Source organism: Ursus arctos, unplaced genomic scaffold (assembly GCF_023065955.2).
Source record: "Ursus arctos isolate Adak ecotype North America unplaced genomic scaffold, UrsArc2.0 scaffold_1, whole genome shotgun sequence".
Lineage (NCBI taxonomy): Eukaryota > Metazoa > Chordata > Mammalia > Carnivora > Ursidae > Ursus > Ursus arctos.
The window spans coordinates 58317268-58329982 of NW_026622763.1; the positions used below are offsets into that span (position 1 = coordinate 58317268).

Genomic DNA, 12715 nt, shown 5'->3' on the forward strand with positions numbered 1-12715 from the left:
CATTTGTTGGTGCCCCACTTCCCAACTCACCCTGTACCCAGCCCCTCCCAGACTCAGACTCACTAAGAACATCTTCTGGATTATAGTCATCCTCCAGAGGGAGCATATGGGTGAACTGATCATCTTCTTCCACTAAGTCAAGTCCTTCTAGGATAACAGGGTGGTCCTTGAATCCATCCTTCCGTACAGCAAACATCACTTCAATCATATACTGAACTCTTTTGTCAATTTCAGACTCATGGAGAATGTTTCGGAGGCGCTCAAATATAGCTAAAGTTAAAATGAAAGAAAAAAGCAATAAAATAAGCAAAAGATATTATCATACTCAAACAAAATCTCAGTGTCAAACCAAGGGCATATACTTACCATTGATTCCTCTTGGTGACACTTGTGTTAATTTGAGGCCACATTCCTTGAGAAAACCAATAGCTACTTCAACACTATCATCTGTTGGTCTTTCCAGAAGCAAAGTGAGCATCTCCAGGCATAAAACTTCATGTGCCTTAAACAGAATGAAGACATATGGAATTGAGAAAATGCTTTTACATATACTAATCTACTATTGATAGTAATTTAAAAAATTAGCAAATCTGGTTTTTGCAGATGATGAGCAAAGTTTTAGAATGCATACAGAAATACCCCAAATATGGGATACAATTTTTCTTTCACTCTCATTACGTGTTAAAAATTTCCAGATGATTGTTCCAAAAATCTAAATTGATTACATTAAATACAACTATCTGATTTATCTCCAAAAGAAATAATTCTTATACACTATATATAGGAAACAATATAATATCTACAGGAAATGCCATAATTAGCTTCAAAATAGAAGTTAAAAATTATACTACACTTTTTTTCTAATGCCCTTCTTCACAACCACAACTCTTTATATCCATTTCCTAGCTCATTCTATCAGCAATTCTGTTATACAGCAAATAGTTCTTAAATTACATGAATAATTTAATCGGAAATATCTTAACTGTTTCTGGTACTCAAGGATGGTTTTGAAATACTTCCCTCCTTTTTTTTTCCCCTCTAAATCAAGTTATTGACACTGACCATGTTCAAAAATTAATACTTAAAAACAATGCCAGGTAGGGTGGGAATAAAATTCTATCGAACAGCTTTGCTGTGAAAGGGAAAGGTACTAGGAAGCATTTTCAAGACACCATATGTATGCCTTCCTAAGGTCGGATACTTCTTTGAGATGGGGAAGCAAACAGTCTAAGTCTTAACTTAGGGAAATATCCCTTCCATTGAGCACAACATCAAAAATACATATTGCTTTTATTTTGTGGGATGGTGGTAACAGTCTTACATCAAGGTGATAAGAAAATATTGCCCTGTACCAAAGTTAGAAGATCTAAAATATTTAACATTTTAACTGTTTTGTGGCAATGACAAAAATATCTTCAATATAAATGAATATACATTCAAAAACTAAAACTTACTGTGTTTTCACATAGATATGTGAAATTAAGTCTCCATGGTCTTAAGAAGCAAGTTATCATTGCAATAATTTAAACTCATTAGGTTAAAATCTAATGGGTTTTTAAGAATGAACATGGGAAAGAACTTCATGTAGGAAAGAATTAAAATAATTAATGGCAGATAAATAAAATTAAATGTGACTTCAAAATTCTTCCTCTTATATATAATTAAACATAATATACATCTGAAGGAAACCTTTGAGTATGAATAAGAGCGATTCTGTTATTTTTAAGTTTAAATAGAAGCTAACTCAAAACTCTCAAATAAAAAAAAAACCTCTCAAATAGATGAATGGATGAATACAAAATAAACAAAAAACCTGAACAATAAAAAGACAAAATTACTTGCAATTAAAACAGATTAAAATTACTTCACTTATATTTTATAAACTCACTATTTTTTTTAAGATTTTATTTATTTGAGAGACAGAGTAAGAGTGAGAGAGAGCATGACTAGGAGAGAGAGAGAGGAAGAAACAGGCTCCCCACTGAGCAGGGAGCCCCATGAGGGACTCGATGCCAGGACCCTGAGAGCATGACCTGAGCGGAAGGCAGATGCTTAACTGACTGAGCCACCCAGGCACCCCTATAAACTGATTCTAAGAATATATGACTTTATATACTATGTTCTTGCAGAGAAAATATTTTTTTTTATAGAATATCAGATAGTATTACATTCTCATGAACAACAGGTACAGGTGAAAAGAGTGGAAGAAATAGCAACTTTACTGTCTTATAAATATGATTAAATTACATTCTTTGAAGGAATATTTGTAGTTGAATAACCATGTACAATATTAAGAGGCAGATCAATTTGATAAAATACCTGTTCGGGGTTCCTTTTTATATTTAAGAATATTAAACACATTTAGTATAGTTTTTTTTTTTTTAAAGATCTTATTTATTTGACAGAGAGAGAGACAGCCAGTGAGAGAGGGAACACAGGCATGTGGAGTGGGAGAGGAAGAAGCAGGCTCCCAGTGGAGGAGCCTGATGTGGGGCTTGATCCCAGGACTCTGGGATCACGCTTAATGACTGAGCCACCCAGGCGCCCCACTGAGCCACCCAGGTGCCCCTAGTACAGTTTTAAAACTAAAATATCATCCAAGATACTTTTCTGAAAGACTACAAGGCAAAACAAAGAGATGTGGCAATGAAGTGGCATCAAGCATGTGATGTCTAATGCCACTGAATGGTATCAAATTTTGAGAATTACTTACCACATTTTGGTTAATAAGATGTGCCACAAATTTTGAAGCAGTAAGACAAAGTTGCTGAAAAGTGAAGACAGAGACAATGTTAGTCTATAAACTAAAACCAATCTTCATTTAACTACTAAATCTATAGCTTATTTACACACTCTATTTAAAATACGTACTACACAAGGATAATTTTTATAATATAAGAAAGTTACAAGATAAAAACTATTACATGCAAAATAGTCCCATTTCTGGCTAAATAATTTTAATTCTACAGTTAAAGCCATTATTTTTGTGGCTCATCATTAGTGGCTAGAGATATTTAATGGAACAAAAAAATGTTATCATGAAATGCAGTTTTTAAAAGAATCCAACATAGCAATCAACATTGCTTATCACTGTTGATACTAGATTATTAGTCTGTCCCTATGTGGCAGTCGACGTACAAGCCCATCATATATACCTTATCATTTCTTCGATAGCCTTTTCGGAAATTAAGAATTAACCTCTTGAGGATTAATTCTCCGATCTGTGGAAATTTTGAGTTGATAATTGCCACTAACGCTGCATAAACATGGGTGAAGATTGGAGAAGCACTCTGTGCTTGCAAAACAGATCTAGAGAGCAGGCCTCTGTATAAAAAAGAAAAAAAAGAAGAGTCAACTTCTAACTCATTTTGAAATGAGCACTGTTCTATATGGATTTGATAAGGGGAGAGATGCAAAGTTATTTCTAGCAATGTAATGGCAAATAGTTACTGGACTGCCAAAAGGAGGAAGACAATATCTTAATAGTCACCAGGTTTAACTTTGAGAACTGAATCAACAGAGTAGAAAATGAGAAAAGAAAACCCAGTGCTTATACACTGTGAGATCTTAAACAACCCATATAGCCTCTGCTGCTTTCTGATTAAAATGGGAGAGCACTACCTACCTACCTTTGAGGACAGTAGTTGCGTCTTGGTCAACTTTCTATATCCCCACAACAGGTTACAACTTACTTTATATGCCCCCTCACCAATGTTTTGGAGGTGATAAATCAGGGTCACGTGGAATGACACAGGAAAACATCCCACAGATTTCAAAGTAAAAAACAGAGTATAAAATACTTCTATTTCCTGATCCTTTTAAAATCACAACCAGTTAAAACTACACAAAAAATGACTGTCATTTCCTTCTGCTTTTCTAAGATTTATCACTGATCTTTCTCATTTCTTTTACATTCTCACTTTGCTTTCACTAGAAAATTTTATATATATATATATATATATATATATATATATATAAATGTTCATTATTTCTTATGAGTTTAAATTATTGGAAGTATTCAGTAAATAAATGTCTGCACAAAAAACACTATGTGATATGAAACTTCAAAAAGCAAAAACTGCACAATTTCTAATGGTGAAGTACAAGTTATTTGTTAGTAGCTTACATTTTTACAAGATCTGCATTTTAAATAATTATGCTCGACTACTCCTGAAGTAGCACAATAAATCAATGATTATTGTCCATGTAAATACTATGTTCATTTGAATAATCGCTGTGAAATACTATGAATAAAGTAGCTGATGCTTACCTTCCTCTAACTATGTTTTCTTGAAGAAGTTCTTGAATAATAATACCTATATTAGAAATGTTGACTTTGTTGATAAGACCATTGATTGACTTCTTTAGGGCCTCCCAGCTCATCCTCTGGTACGCTAAGCTAAAAAGAATTGATTTTAATAAAGATGAAAACTTAGTCAACAATTACAATAACCAGAGATTATAGTAAGAACCTAAAAAATACTTAAGTTTCTTTGTTTTTAACATTACTTTCATAAAATGACCTCAAAATAGAGTAAAATACTATATGAATACCTAAACCTATATTTGATGTTCTGTACATATGCTCAACTATAGATCACTTCTCTTTAATAAATAATAAAATTGTATAAGGATATATAAGGATAATGTTTGTTCTTATGTCCATGTATATTGGAAATTATAATATTCATTAGATTCAATACATACTTACATTATAATACTTCATTTAGTTAAAACTGTCTTTAAAGAAAATATTTTAAAATGACAACTTTTAAAAATTTTAAATTATGATATGAAATACCTAAATATAAGCCATAAAAAGGAGATTTTTATTATGTCTTTTCTTATAAAACATAAGGAAAACAAAATTAAATATTTTAAACTGTAAAGAAATGGTAATAATTACAGGAAAAGGGAGAGTCATGATATCATGGGGCTGAAAGACTTGTATTTTAAAGAACATCTCTGCATTTAGGCAGTAGTTCCACATCTGTATTGCTTTTTTTTTTTTTTTTAACTTAGATCTTAGGCAATACTTTAGCCTAACTGGGTTTGTTTAGGTTGAACTTGATAAAACCTAAGGTCTTTTAAAGCTCTATAATTCTATGGTTTTTATATTTATTTCTCTGTGGAATATGATATCAGCTGCAGAAAGTCTGATCTTTTTCATCTTCCTTATACTTCTCTGGCAGTCTGGTGAAGCTGAACGACTTCTTGGAACAATATATATAAATATATAGGATTGCAAAGGATACCAATCATATTTAAATAGTATTCAAAGCATGAAAAGAAAAAAAGTTTGATATAGAATTCTATGTGCTTTTTAACACATTAAATAACAAGAAGTGGTGGTAGGCCTAATAACTTCTTTAATTTCCAAGTAGCATGGCCATAAGCAATACTTTGAGATATTTGCTGCAAATACTCTGTTAATACTACAGTCTGCTGCCTACATTCCTGATAGAAAGAAATGCTAACTTTTAGTTAGAGATAAGCAAAAGTAAAGATGCAATTTTTTCTTTCCATTTACATTCATGGATTGCCTAAATTCCTTTATGGACCTCTTGAAGGTCTGTTGGTTAGGGATCCCTGTTCTGGAGTGGTAAATCAAGGGAGAGGTGGTGAGAGCAGTCTACCCTGGTGGGGAAGAATACTTTATCACTGACATTGTCCTCAGAAGACAGTGAGAACAAAAAGCAGACTGACTTGCAGTTAATTATATTGTTTTTAAATTCCCTAAAGATCATGTACTCCCTAAATGCCTGCATTTGAGGTGGGTGCAACACTTCCAGTGGGTCCCAACCCCAACCCTTTGGTATGCTACTATTTGAGAAACAAGATCAATGGCTTAAAAACTAGCCTAATTAGTAAGATTGCTGATACATAATCACAATCTCTATTAATCCTTGGTAATAAAACAAACAAACAACATAATCAAGTACAGTTGTACTTCCTAATTAAGAAGCCTACAATTCCCCTGACTTAGTATCTACCAGAAGTGAAGTCTACAGACTTCTCTTAAGAAACTTCTACTTCTCCTTGTCCCCTTTACAGCCTATGAATGGATTTAAACTATATATAAAATTATCTTCCAGGAATCTGTGTAAAATTACATATACTGGGGACTCTTCTCCACACACTTTATTTATAAGGAAGTAGGAGTTGGCTTAATAACAATGTTTCTGGTCTTTTATAACTAGGATTGCTTTGGACTGGACTGGAGACAATGACTCTCCCTCTAATGCTGCCATTATTGCCTCCTCCTAAGAGCAGAGAACAGAAAGCAGAATGCCTACATGCTCATGAAGCTCCTGCTAACCATAGAAGCCATCTCCAAATCCCTTCCAAACGTAACACTGCAGGCATCACTACCATGTACTGGAATATTACACATACAGAGAAACGTGCTAATTAGTTTTAAATTTAATGTCATCTAATGTCCCTTTCTAGCTCATAAATTTTAAAAATTTTATTTCAAATACTTGTACTTTATATAAATCACATTTCTATCTCAAGCTAATTCATAAAGTAAATTTAGATTTCATTTATGTAAGGGTCTCAAGTACTTTCAAGTTGCCATTAAAATACCTATGAAAGATGTGGGAATACTCTTTCTTGGCTCACCTGGAAATCTGTTTTTCTTAAAGTCTAGCTACTCTCTATCCCAATCTTTCTTTTTACCTAACTGGCAACTGAGTGACCATTTCAATCCCGGACCATACTTTTCGTAATTATCCTCTCATTCTGCTAGAGAAAAAGGTCCTGGAAACTTAGCAATACTTTCATAGATAGCTCCTCTCATCTCACTTATTTTGAAAAGGAAGTGAAGGTATTTTGAGGGTGAATGTTTATTGGTGAATTTTGATTATTTGCCTTAGCAAAAATTATAGTCTAAGATGGTATGGTCTAAGAAAACTATGGAGTAGAGAAGATTCAACTTCATTTCATAGATTAGTATAGGAGTTGGCAAACTACATCCCTGACTCAAAAGCAGCCTACAGCCCATTTTTGTAAAAAGAAAGCTTTACTGGAACAGAGTCACACTCATTTGTTTACATATTACCTATGCCTGTATTCACTACTACAGCAGAGCTGAGTAGCTGCAACAGACACAGAACACTGCACAAGCCTAAATTATTTAGTGTCTGGCTGTTTACAGAAAAAGTTTGCCAACTCCTGGTTTGGTACAACTGGAAAGATCGATTTTAGTTCTAAAATATCAATAATTCTCTTGATTATCTATGAAAAATGGACACTACTTATAGGCATGCATATAACTATAAATGAAATAGTTTGAAAATAGTAAAAATAAAAGATCTTTCCTCAACCCTTTTTGATTTAATTCATGTAAAAAAAAATAAAGAAGTTGAGCTAATGTCAGGGTAAAGAGTAAGCAGAGCTCCGAGGGAGCTTATGGAGTAAAGAAGAGAAATATAATTTGAGGTCTCTACCATTGTGGACTGGTAATGTAAACTTTCAATAGCCAATGTTAATTAGACCATAGTTGACTTTTTTTCGACGAGGGTATCACTGCTTTGTATATTCAGTGGTATTGACATGCCTGTTTTTATCTGTAATCTGCTCTTGCATCATCCTGAGCTTTGCAGGAGGAATATATGCTCCACCGGTGCGAGTAAGAAGAGGATCCAGCTCATCTTTCTTCTTCTTTGCAGTAGGTTCATCCTGAGCAGAGGAACTCTGGGTTACTGATGGTTCTGGGCTTCTTCTCCCAGGAGTTGGAGACTTCCGAGACCTTTTACGATCCATATCTCTTTCTCTTTCTCTGCGTTTTTCTCGGTCCCTACTTCTGTAATATTAAATTTTTTTTAATGGAGAAAAGACAATATAAATTACATTCTTTTTTTTTTAAAGATTTTATTTATTTATGTGACAGAGACAGCCAGGGAGAGGAAACACAGCAGGGGAGTGGGAGAGGAAGAAGCAGGCTCCCAGCGGAGGAGCCGGATGTGGGACTCGATCCCCAGGACGCCGGGATCACGCCCTGAGCCGAAGGCAGACGCTTAACGACTGCACTACCCAGGCGCCCCTATAAATTACATTCTTAAATGAGCTGCGTACCAAATCAGTGAGACCATTTGCAGGCTGCAAATTCAGACAAGGGAAAGTGGTTTGGAATGGTGAGGAAGTGCTTCATAGAGAAAATGTAAATTAAACTAGGGCTTCAAGACTTGACAGAATTTATACTGGGGCAAGGGTGGGAAGTGTGATAGTGACATAAAGACAGTGTTTTCGGAAGATAATTTAGCCCATGATGTACATGATACTCTGTATAAAGAAGAAACCAGAGTTTATCTCCAATAATGGCAATTTCGGAATAAAAATGTCCTAAAAAAACTTAACATTTGAAATTATTTCTTGATAGAACTGGCTTTTAAAACCTCAGAGTATCAGAAGCATCTGGTTATTTGAGACAATGTGAAAAAAAAATCAACTATTTTCCAGCTATAACTCTTCCCGACTATAGTAGGTGAGTATCCTTTCTTAACATTTTTAAAACAATCAAGGTATTATTTTCTGAAACTATCAAGAACTAACAGGAAAAGTAAATTCCTGCTTTTTTGCTATCTTTCCCAAGAGAAGAGTTTGTCCTCTTAGCCATTTTTTAAAAAATCTATACTACCTTGGAAACTTAGATCATTCTGCTCATGCTTTGTGCAACCATTAGTTAAATGAATACAGTACATAAAAACAAGTGTCATTTATCACCATTACCAGGAAACCGCTCGATGGATTTTAGCTAGATCAAGGGGGGGGGATGTATTTGAGATAGTCTGTCTTAATATACAGTAATACAACTTACAAAGAGAGAAAAGCAGTCACCTAGTCAGGTGGATTCAGAGGAGCTGTTTTGAAACTGAAGTGTACCACTGTATACACGAAGACAGAGTGAACAGAAGGGAAAAAAGGTGGTTCCAAATAGACAACCCAAATAGTCACAAAGCCAGGTGCACTGCAATCTAGGCACTGATTTGCAACTGAGTTACTTCTTATTATGAGTGTAGTATGTTCTAAGAGAATAACTACAGTAGGGATTTACTGGCATTGGTTATGATTCTTCTGAGAAACACTAGGTGAGACTGCTAGCTGCCTGATAAAATTGCGTCTTTACAATTTCACTGTTTGTTCCTTTAGAGTGCAGAAGTAATGGAGTGTTTTTCAAGTCTAAATAGAAATATTTCTCTTCCAATGCTTTAATACTGTTACCTTTTATTTTCTATGTAATACATAGCCTGCTTACTTCACAGTGTGACTGTATGGATCAAATGAGACTTAGGTACATACACTGGACCAAACAAGTTACAATGAAGTAATACAGTCAGAGATTATGGAAGAAAACATGGGCTTTGGAATCCAAATTGAGTTCAAATCCCACTTTCATTGTCTACCAGATAGGCAACTACAACCTCAGTAAGTTACATAATCACTTCAAACCCACTTCACTTTTTTCTTCCCCCCTGTAAATTGTGAAAAATAGTACCTAGTTAGTAAGAGTCTTAACAGTATTTGAGAAAGAATGCAAAATGCTTAGCTCACCAATTATGGTGGCAGTAGTTGGTTCTCCTGAGGGGTCATTAAGGTGACAGCAGATGAGTCTGGCTTTTGGAGGTTAATTTCATCTGACATTTTAGTTTTGGGTACATATTAGAAAGTAAGTAGTGAGAAGGAAATTTAGGCTCCAGATATCAAATAATGTGATCAGCCTCAAACTGCAGAGGAGTTTCATCAAAATTTTAGTGGGGGTACAGTCTTGGTAGTCATGGAGTGGGTAACATGAGGGAGACATCAAAAGGATACAGACCTTCATGAACAATAAAATAAGGTAGACGTGTTTTTGAAACTGGATGACTAATAGGGTGGGTAGTCAAATTCTCCAAGGCTCAAGAAAGAATAATTTATATTTAGGTAAAAACTAGACTGGTAACTTCATTCTCACTGTCCCAGTGCCATCATGCAGGAAAATATATTTTGATCACTCTATGTCATATGATATAAACGACTTTCATTCGGTAAGGAATCTCAAAAACTCACACTGCCAGCTTCTCATGCAGTACAGTACCATGCAATGAATAAGAGCTTAGGCTCAATGTCAGACAGACCTGGACTTTCCAATGACATGCTTCTAAAACACAAACAAATGACTTAAATCCTCTTCCCTTTTAGTTTCTTCATCTATAAAACACACAATAGTATCTACTCCCTACATTTACTGCAATAAGGAGTTAATTCACATGAAGTCCTTATTAGAAAGCCTGGCACCTAAGAACATCCATTTAATGGTAGCTGCTATTATTATTGTTTTTTTTTAGAAAGCATAAAGAAAATTTGGACAAGTAAGATTTTTCTATAGTTAAAATTTCCAATACTAACCGTGATTCCACGCTACTATCATAAGAACGTCCTCTTCTTGAATGCTCGTAGTCTGACCTGCTGTAATCAAAGTGATCTCTATCCCTAGGGGATCTTTCTTGTTCTCCATATCTAAAACATAAAAGAAAATCAAAGTTATAAGATGAAAACTACTATGTTATAAATGCCTAGAAAAATCACATACTGGTAATGCTAAAGCAACTCTATGACTGAACTATGTCTTACTGAACTTTTTAACAAACAGCTTATTTTGTTGACACCATTCATTTAGTCTTGATTATAAAAGCTTTCAGAGTGTGTACAAAACTACTACTGGAGTTCACATAACCAAACCTGTCATCCTGATTCACATCATCTTAAGTAAAAGATATATATCTGGATATCATATATAGTTGGCATGAAAAAAACCCACCCTGCAAATGACTCCTTTTGCCTAGTTGGCACATTTTATGAAAGGAATGAGCAAATGGGACCAATGTCATTGGTTGGCCTCCACAAAAACCAGCTTAACTCATTCCAAAAGACATCCAAAACACATCAGCTATTATTCTTGAACTTGCTTTACTGAGTAGCAGTGAGAAAGAACTGAAATTATTAGCAAACAAGGATGACAGCATAAGATCTGCCATTTGAACTTTAAATATCAATAAAGTCAGAGATCCTCAAGAGAAGTTAAATAAATACACACAAAATAAATACACATAGTAATATATATATAGTAATTCATATTTTATATACAGTTAACCATATAGCACAGTATTATAAATGTATTTTTCTCTTCCTCATGATTTTATTAATAACATTTTCTTTTCTCTAGCTTACTTCACTGTAAGAATAGAGTATATAATACATGTAACATATACAAAATATTAGTTGACTGCTTATGTTGTCCGGTAAGGCTCCTGGTCAACAGCAGGATATTAGTAGTTATGACTTTTGGGGAGTTAAAAGTTATAGGCAGATTTTCAACTATGGGGGGGGTGTTAGTACCCCTAACCCCCAGGCTGTTCAAGGGTCAACTGTATATTTCTACAATTAACTTATATAACATATAGATATACATGTGTGTCTGTGCATGTCGAGTTTTTTTTTTTTTTAAAGACAATAAGTAAGTGACTGATGAACGGTACTAAGTAGTTGCAAGCCATGACAATTAATTTGATGTTCATGAAACGAAAGTTTTTAGAGACAACAGAGTGAAATAAGAAGAAAGTACATATGTGGTAAGGAAGAGATGAGATCACTGAAACAACGTTTAGTGGATGCATCTCCCTTCATTAATTATTTTTAATGGTCATAGCTCACTAAGTGAAATAACTGAAGTACTACTATGAATGCCTGATGAACATTAATAGTAATATTTCTAGATCTTTCATCTTAACACATAAGATATATATATATAAAAGTATTCTAAAATCTATAGAGAGCTATGTAAAGGATAGCAGTAACAGTAAGAGCAGCACTTCAAAATAAGGTGATTTCAACTCAGTTTTCCATTTTATAAACTTTCATCTAGTGTTTCATCCAGTATTCATTTCATTTTGTAAAACTTTTATGTAGTATTTGACATGCTGAAATTATTCTCACCTCCAAAATTAGATAAAATCCAGAATTATTTACTAGAAACTCCTAGAGCAGTCATTCAAGAATGATTTGTCCTTAAGCTTATTCAAGTAATATTGTAAAACCATCTAAAAGAAATCACCCACCCTAAAATGAAGAACCTAAGAACTAAATAATTTTTAAAAACTCATTACAAAAACTTTAAATTGCAGGAGCACATAAAAATTATTTACCTGTCTTCTGGAGAGGAGGTCCTCTGATAGGAATTATAGTTTTCCCTTTTGTCATGACCAGAAGAATGCTTTCAAAGGGAAAAAAAGAGGGGGAGGGGTTATTTTAAAAATTATGTTAAAAACACAGAGAAAATGAAATATGTCTCTCAGAAAATTGGAAGTGCTTTACAAATTATTTCAAAGCTTTTTTTAAATCATAAGAATAATTCATGTTATCTAAACAGTATGTAAAATAAAATTTTCAGGCCCTCCAAGGTAAATATCTGTGGCAAAAAATCTGTTTTCACTATGGACCACATAGTTTTTTAACCAAAAAAAATTCAAGGTAGAAGAAAGTAATTCTCATATTTTTGATGCCACTTAATGGTATTTTATACTATGTGTTAAGTTTTAAATATATAGAACATCATTTTTATAAACACCTCTCGGTGAAAAACAAGACCAAAGCTTTTTCTTGGTGAAAAACATGACTAAGGGCTAGAAGTCTTCTAGCAAGAAGAGTTCACTCCTGTGGTTATATCAAAGTCTTA

The 12715-nt window shown here is 33.9% G+C and overlaps 1 protein-coding gene across 1 annotated transcript in view; it reads right to left on the bottom strand.

Moving 5' to 3' along the window:
- CWC22 (CWC22 spliceosome associated protein homolog) overlaps nucleotides 1-12715 on the bottom strand; it is a 56196-nt gene that overhangs the window by 22919 nt on the left and 20562 nt on the right. The window contains exons 3-10 of the mRNA XM_026492407.4: nucleotides 12186-12253; nucleotides 10390-10500; nucleotides 7562-7807; nucleotides 4271-4399; nucleotides 3156-3324; nucleotides 2714-2767; nucleotides 367-502; nucleotides 64-270 (exon numbers count right to left, since the gene is read on the bottom strand). Of these exons, the coding sequence (XP_026348192.1) occupies nucleotides 64-270; nucleotides 367-502; nucleotides 2714-2767; nucleotides 3156-3324; nucleotides 4271-4399; nucleotides 7562-7807; nucleotides 10390-10500; nucleotides 12186-12253 (1120 nt within the window). The remainder of the gene's footprint in view (nucleotides 1-63; nucleotides 271-366; nucleotides 503-2713; nucleotides 2768-3155; nucleotides 3325-4270; nucleotides 4400-7561; nucleotides 7808-10389; nucleotides 10501-12185; nucleotides 12254-12715) is intronic.